General features: G+C 42.4%; 1 protein-coding gene across 1 annotated transcript; it reads right to left on the bottom strand.

The window, feature by feature from the left end:
• Positions 1–1963: 1963 nt before the first annotated feature.
• Positions 1964–18880, bottom strand: LOC105100353 (large ribosomal subunit protein uL1-like). The gene is given in 4 exon segments (XM_064491246.1): positions 1964–2124; positions 2127–2654; positions 13525–13669; positions 18791–18880. Coding segments are annotated over 4 exon segments (891 nt in total). The 3' UTR covers positions 1964–1996.
• Between the last annotated feature and the right edge of the window lie 359 nt (positions 18881–19239).

A 19239-nucleotide genomic window follows, 5' to 3' on the forward strand; every position in this document is an offset into this window, starting at 1 on the left:
GAGAAGTGATTTCGTGTGCTTTGGCTTTATCCTATTGCCAGATTTTCAAAATCGTGTTAATTTGTCTTCATTATTGCTGCATGTGATGCTGCATCGATAAGGGGTCTGCTCCATGATTACGAACTTCTTTTAAAGGATTGAAGTTTTCCAGCATGAAGGTTTTAAATCATTAACTCCTGAAATTCAAAACTTAGGTTGACTGTGCATTGACGTGGTTTTTCCCTTTTACTCTGCTTGTGGGCTGAAATGTATGGACTGCATGTAATCGTAGCTGTGTGGAGAACAGCAGGAGCTTAACTTCTCTGACGTTTGCAGGAAAAGAATCTATATAATTTTGAGACTCCATGTTGAATTAACAAAGTAAATCTAGTAGGTATTAAGATAGCCTAAAATAACATAGACTTAAAAAAATGTAGATAAATATCAACTTGGCTTAGTTATGAGAAGGAATGCTTGAAGTTTTCAGTTTAATCTTTCTGTGCGTTCTGATAGGGGCAGTTCTTTACAATGTATCTTAATAGATGTTCACACAACTTTTGTATCTTTTTTCTCAATTCCACTATTGACACTAAATGATGGGCTATTTACTGTGTGTAATCTTACCTGTTTTTTGAGATACTGGGAAAGAAATATTCCTTAATTGTGGCAGGCAACATTTTACAAAAATTAAATATCTGTGGGACAGCACCATTTATTTTCACAGTGTTTCTACAGAAAGAAACCGAAAGTTATTTCTCAGAATAAAGCCAATGGTAGGTACCATTTTAAAAACTCAATAGAAAAAAGAAGGAGTGATTTGGTGTTTGTACATACTTGAGAGCTTTTTTTTTTTTTTTTTTACTCCTTTTGATTTAATATAGGAAGTAATTGATAACCAATATTACAATGGATCTGCTACCCTGGTGTTTTTCAAAGAGAATGAGAACCAAATGTCGTTGCAAAATGCCTGCTCTGTCCCTCCTGCTCTTGGAATCTGCAGTGACTGGACTTGTGTAATGCATAATTTAACACTCAATATTTTTTAAGACAGCATTCTATTAACATTGAATAACACAATGTCCTGCCAAAAAAGCTATTAGAGTCTTCAAAGAGGGGAACAGTTTCTTCATGAATTGAAATTTCAGTATTTCAGAAATATCCCATTACCAGAACGTATCTTTTCTGTGGGGCATTTCTTTAACCAACGTATAATTAGAGAGAACCGAAACAAGCTTGAGAGGTTGCAGCTTTGCCCTAAATTCACATAGTGGTTCTTTGGTAGATATTTTCTTTTAACAGAGAAGAGGATTTCCCCACGTATACTTACTGAATTATCTCAAGTTATCCCAATATTGGGCGCCATTTATTTTTTGCTTTTTGTTTTGAGAAATCTGATACTGGTAGCGTGTCTTTTAATGAAGAGGCTTGATTTTACTTGAGGTATATTATCAAGGTACAGCATACGTGGAAGTCTATATTACGGATTGAAAGGTATACAATTTATCGAACACATTTTAAAATTACAGAAATCCTAAGTTCTCCCACTCCTGCTCTCTTTAGTATCAAGGATCTGAATTCTGTATCTTGAGTTTCATATCCTACCATATAATGATTGATAGGAACACAAGAAATTATAGCTAATATTCACATGTACCTTTTTATTAGAATTACATTTTTTAATTTAAAGAATTTTTGAGAATGCATTTTAAAGAAAAAAGCAAAGCGATTCATAACTGTTACAATTTCCTTTTTGGATTTCTTCTATAATTTTTTTCATGTATCTTTATTGGGTTTCATGGTTGATTTTGTCTTTTAACAAGTTTAAAACTTTTTTAAAAATCATGTTTGAGTATAACACCTAGTGCCATCATGAGATTATTGATACTGTTCTGGCAGTTACTTTAGTATCTCTGCATATGGCTATGTTTTGATCTATCTACAACTCAGAGCTGAAATTTTTTTTTATTTTATTTATTTATTTTTTTTTTTGGTGGCAGCTGGTTTATTAAGCTGTGCCTTAGTATAGGCGCTGGGACTTGCCCATGGTGCTCTTAATGTACAAAGCCCGGACATTCTGCCAATTTTTCTTGAATAATGACACCAGGAAATTGACAGCTAAGTGGATGTTATACACAAGCTCATCATTGTCATTTTCACATGGCCAACAGCCACTGCCAGACACAGCACCTTCTTCATCTGGAACTTGACTGTGGACTTCACTTCGTCAGCTTTGGCCACCACATTCTCATTGTGGGCCAGCAAGGAAGGGAACTTGCCAGCCTTATTCAGACCTGGGCCCACGATTCTTGGGATCTGCTTGATCAGAGACTCTGAAGCCAAAAAGGCATCGTATTTCTTGGCCAGCTTCTTAACTAGTTTCTTATTCTTGTTGAGCTTCTTCAGAGCCTCGATGTCCATGTGGGGGATATCCACAGCCTTGGCCTCATCACAGTGCCGCTGGTCCCCCAGAACACATGCGGAGAGCTTGGGGCGGGGAGTGGACTTCCGCCTGACGGTGCCCGAGAAGCGTTTGTCCTTCTGAGTGTCGTAGTTCTTCAGGCTGATCTGAAGTTCCACTGTCTCCAAAAACTTCCGGCACTTGTGCTGGTTCCCGTGCAGGACTTCCCACACCGCCTCATACAGGGTGTCACGGGAGACCTTGCCGCTCACGATGCCTTGCCCCGCGATAGCCGGAAAAGAGCCAGAGTTGAAATTTGGTAACAATACACTATCAGTTGTCAAAGTTTTTTTTAATACCCTTCACTGTATGTTAGGTATAGGTGGTGTGAAACGAGTAAAATGATCCTTGTCCCATCTGCCAGTGGGGCAGGAAGCAGGTTCATAAATAAACGTTTATGATGCGTTGCGTCAAGTGCTGCAGTCTAGCAGGGCGCCCGTAACGGGCGCTGGTTTGTCTAATTCTGACTGAACTATCTAGACGTGTTACGTGCGCTTCACTCAGCGTGCCCTGGAACAAGCTGGTTTTCCCCCTATTACCCAGTGTCCCCAGACGGTTCCAGGTCTGCGACTCCCTTTCTTGTTCCATCATCCGTCAGTCATCACCATTCCTGTTGTTTTGCACCTGAGTTTTCTTAAGGCTGTTTTTATCTTCCCTCTTCATCTCACTGCCGCAGCCAAGTTCAGACCCTTCTCCATCTCTTGCAGTGGTGTCTTGTCCTTGTCTCTCAACGCAAGTCATTGTTTCACTGTTACCAGAATGATTTTTCTAAAATAGATCTGATTGGTCACTTTCCTGCTTTAAAATCTTTGATGACTAAATCTTCAATCTTAGTTACAATACATAAGACCTTTCACATACTGATCCCAGCCCACCTTCAAACCACCCCCACCCGAACTTTTGTGCAGTCCCCATAACCAGCCCCTATGCAGCTCTGTGGCTTTATTTTGACATGTACAGCTTGGAGTTAGAATTTGGTAACAATACTGTCAGTCCTCTTTGTGTTTTCTCATCTATGGTTCAGCAAACATTTTTTTTCAGTGGCTACTATGCTAGGCACTGTCTTAGATGCTGGAGCTGTAACACCATTAAAAACAAACATTCTTCCCCCGAGAAGCTCCTAGACAAATGACAGAATCAGGACCCTGGGATGTTTTCTCTCTCGTCTGGCAGAATCCAGCCCCTTTTTCAAAACCAAGCCTTTCCTTTCACTCCAAACGTAGCAACTTCTTCTCATAGGGCTTCCTCTGAACCTCTGTGAGAAAAACCGTAGGGAAGCTGTTAATTGCAAAGCCAGCTGTGATGTCATCGTGTGAGAAATGCTAAGAACAATTAACCTGTAGGTCAACAGGACATCTAGGAAGGAACAAAGTAACTCAAAAGATCAGTGGGTTTTTTTTTTAAAAACAATCACCGGATAATTTGTTCCAGCACTTAGCAGGAAAATCAACTCATGTTCAGTCGGCTAAAGGTAAACAGGTGGCCAGGTGTGTCAACAGATTTTTTTCCTGTGGCTGCCTCGCTGCTCTCCATTTCTCAGCCACCTTAGGGTTAGGAGTGTCTGTAACTATAGGACCCTTCTGTCCAGTGGAATGTGAGCAGAGGTGTTGTGTGCCACTTTCGGATCTGGTCTGCCAAGCCTTCACACACACACACACCCCTCTGCGCCCTCTTCCTGCAGCTGTCTGGTGGGAAAGCCATGGCCCAGAGCTGCTCTCCCTTGACCACCCTCTGCAAGAGCCTGCCAGGTCTCTAAATGACCGTGTGCAATGTGGCCTCCCCACCCACCTGGAATAGCTGCTTCGAAGCCCTACTGGAGTGAGGAAAAAGTGTTTATAGCACTCGAACACTGTATTTTGGGTGTGCATTTTATAGCAGTCCGTCCTGCCCCCTCTTGAAAGTCATTTTAATGTGAAGAATGGCCCACGATGCCCACTGTTCTTCATTTATTTTTTAGGCTCTCTTTTATTTGTGTGTGTGTGTGTGTGTGTGTATATATAATTGAAGTATAGTTAGTTTACATCTTGTGTCAATTTCTGGTGTACAGCATAATGCTCAGTCATACGTGAACATACATACATTCGTTTTCATATTCTTTTTCACCGTATGTTACTACAAGATATTTAATAGTTTCTGGTGCTATACAGTATGAACTTGTTATTTATCTATTTTATATATAGTTAGTTTCTACAAATCTTCAACTCCCAATTTACCCCTTCCCACCCACTTTCCCCCCTGGTAACCATAAGTTTGTTTTCTCTGTAAGTCTGTTTCTATTTTGTAAATAAGTTCGTTTGTCTTTTTTTTTTTTTTTTTTAGACTCCTCATATAGGTGATATCGTATGGTATTTTTCTTTCTCTTTTTGTCTTATTTCACTTATAATGACAATCTCCAGATCCATCCATGTTGCTGCAAATGGCATTATTTTTTACAGCTGAGTAGTATTACATTGTATAAATGTACCACAACTTCTTTATCCAGTCACCTGTTGATGGACATTTAGGTTGTTTCCATGTCTTGGCTGTTGTAAATAGTGTGAAATTCATACAACTTAATAAGAAAAAAAAAACCCAATCCAAAAATGGGCAGAGAACCTAAACAAGCAATTCTCCAATGAAGACAAATAGCCAATAGGCACATGAAAAAAATGCTCAGTATCACTAATTATCAGAGAAATGCAAATAAAACCTACAATGAGGTATCACCTCACACCAGTCAGAATGGCCATCTTTCAAAAGTCCACAAGCAATAAACGCTGGAGAGGGTGTGGAGAAAAGGGAACCCTCCTACACTATTGGTAGGAATGTAGTTTGGTGAAGCCACTATGGAAAACGGTATGGAGATTCCTCAAAAGACTAAAAACAGACTTACCATATGATCCAGCAATCCCGCTCCTGGGCACATATCCAGAGGGAACCTTAATTCTAAAAGCTACATGCACCCCAACATTCATAAGCTCCCTTTTTAAAATGAACAGCTTGGCTTCAGTGGCCAACCCTACCACTGACGCCAGGTTCTGGCAGATCAGGAAGACTGACCCTCACTTTTGGTGACTGAAAGTCCTCTTGCAGAAGTACATCCTGAAGTTACTTCAGCATCCTGTTTCCCTCTTGGACACGGACACAGTTTTCAAGGATGTTTGTCTAATGTATTTGGTCACCAGGATCTTTGCACCTGTGTTTCAAAAACTCTCAACTCCTAACAACAGAGCACCAGCAATGTGATAGGCTCTCAGGATCTTGGAAATGAAGGCGACGTGGCCAGGACCCTGGAAGGAGTCTGCTCTTGAGGGAGGCACACTCACATTGGACGATGATTTTCTCATGGTAAAAATCGTAATTAAAGATACTCACATGATCAGTTCATTAGTGGGCATGATTTGCCCTTCCTAGGTAGGACACAGCTGACACCCAAAGGTAAAAAGTGCTGTTGCCCAGATGGCATAGGTCCTCTGAGTGGCTTTGTAATTTACACGAGGCCACTCTTTTGGTCTCTTTCACTGAAGCTCCTTCCACAACCAACTCCTTAAAAATAGCTCAGTCGTGGAGTGCGTGCTTAGCATGCCCAGGGTCCTGGGTTCAATCCCCAGTACCTCCATTAAAATAAATGAACCTAATAATCCTCCCCCAACAACAACAAAAACTTTTTTAAAGTTTCTTCAAAAAAAATAAATAAAAACAATGTTGCTCAGGGCTTCACCTGAAGTGCCTAAAGCCAATCCATTCTACACCAACTTAACTTTTTATTTGCTTGGTGTATCTTATCTAATCTTGTCATTTTCAGTCTTTCTGTGTGATTTTTAAAGTATGGTTTTAGTTACCTGAGGTGTCTAAAGTGATCCAGTTCATAGATACAGTAAGTAGAATGGTGGTTACCAAGAGCAGGGGTTGGGGACAACACGGGAGTCCTTGTCTAACAAGTAGAGTTTCAGATTTATGAGATGAAAAAGTTCTGGCTTCACAACCATGTGAATACACTTATAACACTACTGACGCATACACTTAAAATGGTTAAGATGGTAAGTTTTATGTTGTCTTTTTTTTATATAATAATGAAAAAATGTTATAATCAGAATGTACCTGAAAATTTTCTCAACATGGTATTCTGTAGTTTTTAATAGAGAAGTTCAAGCTGTTACCATTTCAGATAGCTAACATATTTGGAATCATTCCTGCCATTTTATTTTGTTCTGTTTCCTATCTTTTTCTGTGCTTTCTTCACTTCTCCCCTTCCTAACTTCTGTTACATTGATGCAATTTTCCTTGTTTATTTTTATTTTCCTTCTTGGGTTTTTTTTTTTTTCTTTCATTCTTTGGGAAGTTACCACTAAAATTTTGACGTGTTTCTCTCTCTCTCTCTCTTTTCCTTCTTTTTTCCTGGCAAAAGGTGAAGCTTTTCTGTCCTCTCAAACAAGGTAATAACTTAAACCCATTTTTCCTGCACACTGAGTTCCCACCACTTCCTTTCACCCACACCATCTCTGCTGATGTTTCCAGATTCTTTTTGCATAATTTGTAGACTGTCCAACAGATTTTACCATCCCTTTAATCATTTTTGTTTTCATATTTAATTTCATTAATTTTGGCTCATTTTTCCTTTCGATGAACTGTATTATTTGAGAATTCTTTTAACCTGTTGAAAGCTACATTTTCATGGTTTTCATGGGTCTAACGGTGTCTTCATCTTTGCCCTCACTCTTGAATGATGGTTCAGCTTAGTATACAGTGTTAAATGGATGGCAGTTGTCCCCTAGCATTTCAAAAATATTACTCCGTTGTCTTCCAGAATCACTTGTTGAGGTCGATTCCAAGCAGAACTGTCTTCCTTTTGCTGCCGTCTCACCTTTTCTCTCCGGTAGCTTTTAATACTTTTCGCTGTATCTTTCATGCTTGTCGGTTTCATTGTGATGGGTCTAGATGTGGGTTTATTTCTATTTAACTTCTCTGACACTAAGGATCCACTTTTAATTGGAAGATTCACGTCTTCAATTCTGAAAAATTATTTTTTAGAAAACTGCTTATCTGTCTTTCTGTTCGTTTTTGAATTCTTAAATTCCTTTAAAGTGTGTTTTGGAGCCTTACATAACCCTTCATATTTTTTATTTGCTCTCCTTCTGTGTTCTTTTTCGGAGCAAGCTCAGCAGTATCTGAATTCTCTAGTTCTTTAATGACAGTCTAGAAGGTCGTCTTGTTTTTAAAGCTGAGGACTCTATGCATGATTGCTAGTTGTTATGAATTTAGTTGCTTCTTCTAGTTATATCTGCTAGTCTGTGTTTCACAATTTTTTCTGTGTCTCTGAGAATCTTAAACAAAATGATTTCAGAATCACATATAAGTTGTTCCTCTATTTTTATTTTTTCAAGACTGACCCAGTCTCCCACTTATATGTTGATTTTGTTGACTCTCTTAGTGCTAGTTTCCTTGGGTGCTTTGGAACTTTGGTTTGCAGGTTTATAATTCTTCTTTGCTTCTTTTAGGACCACTTTTCCCTCTATAATTGTTTTACAGTTGTCCTGGGGGCGCTGCTGGACCTCTAGTCCAGAAGGAGGTTTTACATTAGAAGCTAGACCTGATTTGGGGCGCTTACCCGGTTCAGCCCCGGGAGCCAGCAGGCAGCGGGCTTTAGGTTCAGCCCGCCCCTTAGAGGCGCTGCAGGCGCACAGGTCGGCAGACGCCTTAGACCCGGCCAGCGGTCACTGCCTTCCCCATCGCGTCTCACAGGTGCAGAGCCCTGCCCGGCGTCCAGTGCCATGCAGTGAGCCTGGCTTCGTTCCCTGTGACACCTGGGAACTTCTGACTCTTAGTCATGCTTCTGGTTTTTCTCTGCCATGTTTCTGACTTAAAGCTTAATAGAATTGTGACTTTAGCCTCTGTGACTGCTGTGTGTTGCTTTTTTTGTTCCTTGAGTCTGGTCAACAGACGTGTTTGTGTCGCTTTTGAGTGTCACTATGTTGTGTGTGTGTGTGAGTGTATACACACACATTTGTGTATATATATCTCCATGTATACATAGGTGTTTATATTTCTGGGTGAAAACTAAAGCAAGCAATCATGTCCTCCTGGCCAGAAACCATCTTCTAATTAAAGTTGGAAGCGACTGTGAGGGAGAAACCAAAGACAATACCAGAGCTCAAGCTTTCGTGATCAGACGGACAGTGTTCCTGTTCACCGAGACACAGAACATGGCAAGTGTGGAGAGAGACAGTGATACATTTTATTTTGTACAATTTGAGGAACTTATTAGAAGACCAAGTGGAAATTTCAGTCAGCTCTTAGGAGAGCATCCAGCTCTGAAGAGCAAAGCTGCTCCTGGTGAAGCAACGGGAATCGGCAGCGTGCGCGTTGGTCTAGGTCCTGGGCGGCTCTGAGGTGAAGGATGTTTGCAGAGCGAGTCAGCAGGAGAGCCAGAGGCACAGGGGGCACACAGATGAAGTGGGATTAGCAACGAAGCCCGAAAAGAGTTTTCAGGAAGGTAAAAGAAAAACAAAGAGCAAAAAGGAGACTTTAAATGCGTAAGCTGCCTACTATTCATTCATTTAATTAACAAACATGTATTGAGCTCTTTTCGTATGTCAAGCAGGGAACACAAGGACAAACAAAATAAGTAGAAGTTGCTCCCCTCATTGAACTTACTGTGCAGGACAGACAATAAGCAAAATAAATGAGTTAAATATATAGTGTGTTACATAGTGACAAATGCTCGAAAGAAAAATGAGGCGAAGAGGTCAGTTGAGTGGTATCAGGGTTGGGGCTAAACTTTGATATGGGGTGGCCAAGAAAACTGACTAACATTGAGTTGTCTTGAAAAAGTAAGGGGTCCAGCAGTGTTGATATCGGGGGGCAGAACACTCCGCACACAGTGCAAAAATTGCAAGTGGAAAGGTGTTGAAGTAGAAGTACAACCTGGATGGGATGAGTTGGGGGGCAAGGGAGAAAAGAGCAGGAGATGATGCCAGAGAGGTTAACACCGGGGTCAGATCACAGGGCCCAGGGGGCCACTGCAAGGACTGGCCCTTTCTCAGTGGAGCAGGCATAGACCTTGAGGGGCTTTGATCAGAGGGAAGACTTACATGTTACCAGATTCATCTCATGGCTGTGTTGATAATAGTCTAAAGAGGGCACACTGGAAGCAAAGAGACTAATTGTGTGACCATTTTATTCATCCCGGCAAGATGTGATAGTCCTTTGGACTACAGTTATAGCTGTGAAGATAGTGAGGATTATATTATTTCTACATTTTGAATTTAGAGATATAGAGTCAATAGGATTGTTGATGGGTCAGATGTGAGGTGTGAGAAAAAAATGGAGTCAAGGATGACCATAAGGACTCTGGTCTGAACGACTGAGCAATGGAGTTGTCTTATCTCAGATGGGGAGGATTATGGGAAGATGAGGTTAGACAATGTCAGCTCGGGTTTGGACAGATCCGTGAATTCTGAGTGACTTCCAAGTGGAAATATCAGCTTGGCAGCTGAAGATATGAATCTTGGATGAATTTGCAAATTCAGGAGTCGTTAGCCTAGGGATGGTATTTAAAGTCTCTGGACCAGATCGGCTTGTCAAGGGAGTGAGCATAGACAGAGAAGTGAGCTATGGGTGTCTCCAACAATGAGGTCTGGGAGATGAGGAGAATCCAGCCACCCTGACTGAGAAGAAGCCGCTGGTTAAGAAGGAGGGAAACAAGCAAAGGCAAAGTCTTTGGAAGCCAAACGAAGTGTGTCAAGGAGAAGGGAACAGCTGACCACGTCACATCTGCTAATACAGGTCAAGAAATTTATCAGTGGATTTAGCAACATGGGGATCATTTGTGACCTTGACAGTCACTGTTTTGGTAGAGCCATGGGTGTGAAAACTTGATTAGAGTGGGTTCAAGAGAGAATGGAAAGAAAGAAGTTAGATACAGAAAGTGTAAGCAGTTATTTCAAGGTATTCTACTGTAATGGAAAAGAGAAATAGGGCAACCACTGCAAGAGAAAAGCCATGCAAAGAGAGTTTTGTTTGTTTGACTTTGTTTATAAGATGGTAGATAAAAGCCTGGTATATTTTTGTGCTAAGATCTAATTGAGAAATTAAAAATTGCTAATTCATGAGAGAATTCATGAGAGGGAGAGAACTTCAGGGTCAGAGTTCCGTGTGCCAGTGGGCAGCCTTACCCATGAGCATGGATGACAGTTCTGCCCTGGTGTCAGGAGGGAAGGTGGATTATGTGGACACTGATACTGGAGCGGGGGCATGTGTGGTGGTGGGAGACAGTGGGAGTTCTCTGATATCTTCCAGTTTCTCAGTGAACAAGGAGTGGCTGAGATGGAAATGAAGGCTAAGATGCTACAGACTTGACCCCAGCAGAGTGGGAGAGTGATGTTATCTCAGTGCACATCCACCACCACAGTGCTTTCTAAGAGCCTGAAGAAATGGCTCATAAACTCTGGATTCCTACTGGCCACGTTTTAAAGGTTCATCAAGGAGAGGGTAAGTTAACTCTCTAATTATATTGTTGTATAATTAACTTACTACTTTGTGTCCCAGTTTAATACATATTGGTAAACATGGTCAAATTACATATCTACCTGTCCATAATCAAGAAGTCTCAGCAACTTTCTGAGGGAAAAGTTGGAAAGAAATGTGTGAACTGAACCTACCTAATGCCTTAGTGTTCACAATTGACGTTATTTTCAGGGAGGCCATATTTTTGCAAATATCTGGGAGCATCCACTATTGAATGAGACAGAAGTGTAGTAAGGGAGTGAGAAAAAGAGAGAAACTTCCTATATGAACAAATTAGATCAAACCTCATCAGTACTTTGTATTTATTCGTGGAACAAGCATTGAGAATATTATATACATAAAACAAGTGTTTGTAATTTAATGGGACACGTCAGTTTAGTAGCAAAGTCCTAGACTTAGGAGTCAGACATCCCTGCCCTAACTCCAATTACCTAACACAGGAATTATTTAATATCTCCAAGCCTCAGTTTCCCTATTTGTAATGGGGTGATAGCACCTACTTTCTAGAGTTTCTGCGATGATTATAAGCAATATAAAAGAGTATGGTTCCAAGCGCCTGGGTTAAGTAAAGATAAATATTATTTCTCTTACTCTTACTGTTACTATTTTTGAATAACAGAGCAAAGAGGAAACCTGGCTTCATTTCTGTCTGTGAAAACCTTGGACAAATTCTTTGTTATTGAAAAAAAGGGGCCTACTCCGGTAGTTACCTCACCCTGAAATTGTGGGTTTGAATGAAAAGCTATGTGTATGGAGACAAAGATTTGGGCTCTCCATCTGACCTGCAACTACACTTTGAGTGTTCCTGGGAATTAGTTTTTTCCTCACTTTTAGAACATAGTTAATACAATAAGTATGGTATTTGTCACATGAATGTTGTGGACATGAAGGGAAATGACACATCTGAAAGCACCCAGACGTGGAGCTTTATGTGAAGGCTGGGCACAAGGGCCCAGGACCCCACCGGCAAACATGGGCCCCACGTTCTCACTGTGTTTGAGCTGGTATTTTCTGAATGACCCTAGGGAAGTTCCTTTAATTGCTCTCGGGGTCAGCGGTAGGCCCCACACTGAAGAAAGAAGACCCCCAGTTGGCTGGGAAGAGCTTCCAACTGTAGTGGAGCAAAACATGTTGTGGGACCACCTGCCCTTCTGTTCCTCAGAATAGTAACATAGCCTCCTCTCCAGGAGGCTCCCACTGCATTTCAACACGGAGGGGAAAGCATGAGAAAACGACCTTCATGCTTTCTTTCTAGGCTGTATGGCATTGACGCAGGGATGGGGAGTGTGGAGTGGGCTCCAGATAACCCAACAAAGGTTCACTGAGTAGTTTGCAAAGAGAAATGTGCTGTTTTATTCTGTTGGGGAAGGAAAGGCAGGTTTTAAAAGAAATAGTGATGAGTCGGATGAAGGGATAGATGCTGCCCATCCCCACTGCTACCTCAGTGTGGCCCCTGACAATGGCAGAGACAGCATCTGGAAGCCAAAGGCAGACGTGATGGGTTCTGACTGGCACCCACCTGGCATGATTCCCAGTGGTTGTCACTTTGGAGGTGGGTCTTGAAGAATAAAGGGCTTTATCTTCCCTAAAGTAAGTTAATTAGAAGAACTTTGAAAAACAATATAGAACTTTACAAACATAAAGAATAAAAGTGGACTATAATGCCACTCCACAGAGAGACTCCTTGTTACCATTTATGTAACTCCTTTAGCTGTCTTCTGTGTGTGTGCATACTTATTTGCAAAATGCCCACTTGCACATTCTGGGTCACAAACTCTTTTACTGTGTATCCACTTAGATAGGATGCATCTTTTATTATGTGTATCAGTTGGATGTTGAGTGTCTATCTATCTTACTGGCTGTATGATGTCACTCTTACTTGCCCTCCATCTCCATACTCTAAAGATTACACTGATCACTATTATGCTGCAAACAGAAGTCACCTTGTAGCCACGTCATGCTGTGACCTGAATGAGCTGTGATTCGGGCACACAGTCACCCAGGTACATTGTGACCATCGTGTCTGTAGGGACCAAGGCATGCGAGGCACTCTGTGACTCAAGTACACGGAGACGGAGGCCCACGACACCCAAGGGCTGCCGAGACTCACTCACGTGGACACCCGTGTGGAGAAGCAAGCACACTGTGGCCAAGACACACTAAGACCAAAGCACACTGGCGCCACGACAGAGCGCTACTGTCACAGGAGCTCTGTGCCCAGCATGCTGGGACCAAGGTATATGGGGACCAAGGGGCACTGTGGCTCATGTCTGGTGTGACCACGGTGTAATCTGACCAAGCCGAGCCAACTCTAAGGCATCTGTTACTCAAGAAAGTTGGGCAAAAGTACATGGTACCCACGCAGCACTGTGACCCAGGCATGCTGTGAACAAAGCGTGCCCAGTTTAACCCAGGCACGTGGAGAGCAAGGAACACTGTAACCCAGATCTGCTCTGGCCCAGGAGTTCTGTGACCCAGGCACATTGTGCTCCCAGTTTGCCACCAGGATTTCTGTTGACCAGCCAGGAGTTCTCCAGGGGTTGGGGGGCAGCAGGAAGAGGTAGCCCCTTCACTTGAGTTACTCTCAGCTGTGGCTGTCCCATAGCCAGAGGCCAAGATAGAACTAAGCAACTCCGTTCTTTCATCAAATAGCTCTGTAGTCTCCACAGTCACACCGCCACTGTCTCCTGTCATCCCCTTACCCTGGCCATACACCTCTTGCAGAAGCTTCAAGATGGCAGAGCATAAATCACTGCAAACTCAACATGCCAACAGATCCAGGCACATAGTCTAAATGTGTGAACTGGGCCAGATAGAACACATTAGGGAGCGGCAAGGACTGTGGTGACCATCAAGGGTGCTGACAGCTGGTCATGTTGACCAAGACACTCCCGAAGCGCCACCATTTGGGAGCTCTTGTTAAAACCATCTACCCCAGGAAACAAGTGTCACAGTAAATGGAGCGACGCAGGCATCCACATCCCACTGTGGTCCTCGTTGACTGATTTCTCCAGCCCCCCTCAGCTTGGACCCAACCTCAGACCAGGTGTTTCTACGTGAGTAATACAGATTTGTTTCTAATCCAGGGAGGGTGGAATCTAAGTATAAAAAAGAGCTATTAAAGCTAACTACTATTTTTTTAGTGAATGAAGGCTGTCAGAGGAAAACATTTTGACGGAGCTCCTTGGCTTCTTTACCCCCGCCCCCCCGCCTTGGGGAAAAGTGAAGCCCACCTTTTAGGGCCAGGTGCTCTTTTCAGTTCCATGATAGCCTGGCAGGGAGAGGCTGAGCTCAGTCCACTGTTCCCAAGGTCCTCAAAGTTTATAGCAGCCTTGTTAACATCTGCAATTTTAAACATGTTGCATAAAAAACAAAAACAAAACCCAAAAACAAAAAAAAAGCACATGGTGTCTATGTTCAGTTTTGTTTGCAAAACTCTCATGTCCACAGGACACTCGGGAACCGGGTCATCTGAAGTGGACCCCGGCTCCCCCTCCCCCGACCCTCACTCCACCACGTTCCTCCAGATGCTAATATAAATCAATTAGGGGCTGACACAGCGATTGGCTGCCTGACAAATGTTCCATCATAATGCAGCTCAAGAGAATGTGGAATTTCTGAGGTGCTGGTTATAACGCTTTCAATATAGCTGTAAATTCCAGGCCGTGTCAGCCCAGGTGGAAAGCTGGGTCGTAAATAAAATGTTTCCCCAATTCCTAAAGAGCTGCCTCGATGATTAACCAAAGCAAGTTGTGATTTAATTCAACCACTTAAACTTTTAGGGAGTAAAAACCAGACCTTCATCAAATTCAGACCAAAAAAAGGGAGAGGAAGAGAGCACAGAAGGGAGGCAGGAAAAGGTAAAGAACGCTGCAGGCCAAGGGCTGCAACGAGCAAGGCTGCTCCCGCTGAAGCAGTTGGAGTCCTCATTATTTAGAAAATAGTCAAAGACCACAGCTAGACAAATGCTCAATTCCATGGGAGTAATTAAAGGAGACACACGACTTCTCCCACTCTGTGGACCACAGCTTGGCATACATGCAGAGACTTACATTTTCCACTGTATTTTAATGGCTAATGATGGACACATTCATGATTCACATGGTTCTGCCAGACCCCTCTTCCACTTTAGGAAGCCTCGTGGATTTAAGCCGATTTCCTTATTTGCGTAGAGGGCAAATAAGGAAACCTTCCCAAGGGTGGGTACTACTTTCAGTATTCTCTATAACTCCACAGAACTCCGAGCACACAGCAGGCGTGCCAATACTACAGTGAAGAATGAATAAGATCAGAGGCGTGTCGGCAAAGATACATTATTTCAGGACACACAAGATAAGTAGGGCATATTAGCAAGTTTAGTTGAAGACTTAAAATTTGAAGATACCACAAGTATGACTTTTTTTTTTTAAACTGGAGTCTCATTACTCTGTCAAATTTGCTCTTAATTCTTTATAGTTTTAGATGTCATTATGTCCAAGTATATTTTGATTATTTATGGGAAGAATAAAAACTGTATGGAGCTATAAGTATCAAAACATATTACTATCTGAATTGATGCCAATGCATACTCTTATTTTCAGAGAGATGCCTAAGCAGAGTGAAGGAACTCTCATTGCCAAGATAGTAATTAGTTTTATTTTTATGCTCTTCCATTTCACATTTTATCTAGCTTCTCTGCCAAAATTACGAATATCTATGTGTGTGTACAGATGTATGTTGGTGTGATTCTGAGCATGCTCTTAGGATACTTCTACCAAAGATACTGAGTATTACCATTCAATTCCTCTCTGACGTAATAGCTAGAAAGATAGTACAGAGGAGCTGAAGATAATAGCCTATTGTCTGTGAAATGATTAATACTTTTCATTTTTGTGAATCACAATTATGCCTACTTTTCCATTCATGGGACTAATTGTGACTTTCATTGGGGTTAGCAGTCATTCCCAGTGTATCTGAATTTCCTAAGTATTTATAAATTCCTTAACTCTTGGCTTGCACTTCAAGAATCTTAATTCACCAAGTATTTTTATATCAATGTTGTTGGATAAGACCAAATCTCTACCTAATCAAAGGTAATTAAGTAGTTAAGAAAACTTATCTATTGTTAATATATTTTAATCTTTTTTTTCTTATTGTGGACATTATCTATATAGGCCCAGGAAATAAACGATGTGAAGAGTAAACCTTCCACACTTTTATTTCTACAAATTCAACTCCTGCTCTTTGCTCATTACACTCAGTAATATTTATATTCAGCTGTGCTCTGCTTTTCCTGGCCCCCTGGCCTTAGCACATACTGTTGCAGCAAAGTATGTTACAGCTCAGTTGTGACAGCAACCTGGATCCAGAAAAGAGACCAAGCAGCACTCGAGGGCTGGAGAACTCAGGGTTATTACGCCAGCGGGCCCAGAGGAGTTAACACTCCAAGCTCTGGACCCCGTTTGTAGGTTTACATAGGCTTTTATAGGCTGCCAGTCTAGATTTTGCAACATCATACACAAATAAGGTGTAACAAAGTTGACTAATCAGGAATGAGCTTTTTAGAAATGGGCCAATCAGGAGTGAGTTTTATGCAAATAAGGTGTTACAATTGGACCAATCAGGAGTGAGCTCAGGGAACCAATAGAATCTTAGCAGTAAGTTCCACTTTCTGAGAAACAAGCCATTTATAGAGGCAAAAAGCGAGATGATACTGCCAGGCCAGGGAACTGGATGGTGCTGGCAGGAAAGTAGTGGCCCTGCCTGGGGGTCCTGCCAGTCTTTTCATGGGGCTTCCCACCTCAGTACTATCTTGCCTTTTTTAGAAGATAAGTCCCCTGTCCATTCTGTTAACTCCAGCTCATTTTCAAGGTCTTAGCTTCAAGATCCCCTTTTCCAGGAAGCTTTTACAGAATCTCTAGACAAGGCAAATCCCAGGCTCCCTGGTCATTTTATGCCTTCCATTCTCCTAGGTGATTATTTTAACCTCCTCTCTCCACAAGCCTCTCAAACCCCTTATCTCCTGTTCTCACTCAGCTGACTTTACTGAGAAAATAGAAGCAGACAGAATTTTCACAAACTCTACCACTACCCACCTGTGTGTACCTATGTCCAGAGAACTTGCCATCTCTCTTATTTCAGATGAACTATCAATTCTTCAACCAAGAGCTTGATCCTTCTGTACTATTTCCAGTTTATATATCATGCAGATCAAGTGCACTGTCCTGCCCTCCTCCCCGGGGCAACCTAACAACAGTTCATACAATCAGAAAGCAAGGTTTAGGCTGCTCCTGCCACTGCTGTTAGGGGACAAGGGGCACATCCTGGGCACTGCTCCAGTCTCCAGAGTCGCTGTGAGCACCACCCAAGGGCAACCCCTTTACTCATTTGCTAGACACACATGTCTCCGGCTTCCCTCTCTGGTCATCCCTGAAGGAGACAACTTTGACAGATGGGAGACGTGAACTTGAGTAGCTTCTGGACTGTTGGAGGTCTTACTAACGTCTCTGATATGGCATCTCTGAAGATGTCCTGCAAGACTGAGCAATCAGTTGGTCACAAAGCTACAATCAGGTGAGGAAGATTCTTTTAGAGCTGCTTTCCTTCCTCTCCCACCATACTCCCTTTAGCCTCATCTCTGCTTCCATGTTGATTGCATCCTCCCTCCTTCATGCTATACGAAGCCTTGTTTCTCTAGGGAACCACACGGAGACACTTCGGCCGTGCATTAGATACTCCCTTGCCTTCTCTAGGCCACTGATCCAGTAACTTCCCCTCACTGGCATCATCAGTTTTTCTTTCTATTCTTGATTTTTAAAATATGGGTACAGACTAGTGTTATTTCCCTCGTGTTAAAAATAAAAATCTGAATGCCATCTGGATGCCATTTCTTTATCTGCTCCACTTTTCTTCTGTTTTTCCTATTTTTCAATCCACAACACTCTTGGGACAGTTGTATCTAATTCCTCACCATCTATCCTCTCATGAACCCATTCCTTTCAAGCTTCTGTCCCCACCTGTTTTTGAAAACTTCTTTTGTTGTGGGCATCTGTGACTTCCGTGTTTCCAAGTCTAGTGGTCACTTGTCAGTCCTACCTTCACCCGACCTACCAACAGCATTTGACAGTTGATCAACTCTGCCTCCTTAAAACATTTTCTTTTCTTGGCTTTCAGGTTATCTTTCTGGCCTTCCTTCTACCCTAGACTGCTCCTTTTCACTCTCCATGGGAGGTTCCATCTATTAACTCTGGAGTCCCTGAACTTTTCATCATCTCTATCTCTACCCAGTCTCTATAAATATGATTTTAAATACCATCTAGATGTTGACGATGCTCATGTCTATATCTCCAGCCTCCTTCCTGAACTTCTGTTCCTCTGTCTCTTTCACATGGACCATGTAGGCATCTATTAGACATCTCAGCCTTCACGTAACAAGCCCTGGACACCTTATCTTCCCGTCTCAGAAGCTGCTCCTCTTGTAGTTTTTCTCATTTTTTAATGGCAACTCCATTCGTGCCTTGCTCGTGTTAAAAAATATAGTGACTTTTAACTTTTCTTTTCCTATGATACACTATTTCCAGTCCATGAGCAAATTCCATTGACTCTGCTTCCAAAATATATTCAGAATCCAGCAACTTCTCAGTTTATCTTTTACCATCTGCCTATTCCAAGCTACCCCCATCCTCACCTGAATTACTGCTCTCTACTGGTAGTTGGTACCTTTGCTTTTATAGTTGCTAGCCTTCCGTCTATTCTCAACAAAACTACCAGGGTGAAACTATTATAACACAGAGGTCAGATGCTGAAAACACAAAAAGACAAAGACCTTAAATTGTCTGCAGGGCCATATAGGATCTGGATTACTCTTACCTCTCTGACACCATCACCTGCTACATTCTCTCCTCCCTCACCACCTCCAACCACGTGGACCGCCTGCAGCTCCTGGAGAGCACCAGCCATGCTCTCATCTCAGAGCCTTTGCCGCTGCGGGGCCCTCAGCTTCTGCTTACCTCTCCGTCCGCTCCCTTTTCCTCTTCCGAAATGAACCTCCCTAAATAGTCTCATGGTTCACTCCCCTGGGTCTTTGTTATCCTTACAACTTCCCGCCGTGTAACCTACCTTGTGTTTTACTTATTTATTGTGCATTTCTCGCTTCCTTCGCTAGCATGTACTCTCCATGAAGGTCGGTTCCTGGCTGTCTCCTCAATGTGTGTGACCGCACCCTGCACACGGTGGGCACTTAATAAACGCCTGTGAAGCAGCAGCCCGCCGAACTCCCCGTATCACAACGTCTGCCGCGCCCTATGGGGCATGCTTAT

This window comes from Camelus dromedarius, chromosome 11 (assembly GCF_036321535.1).
Source record: "Camelus dromedarius isolate mCamDro1 chromosome 11, mCamDro1.pat, whole genome shotgun sequence".
Classification (NCBI taxonomy): domain Eukaryota; kingdom Metazoa; phylum Chordata; class Mammalia; order Artiodactyla; family Camelidae; genus Camelus; species Camelus dromedarius.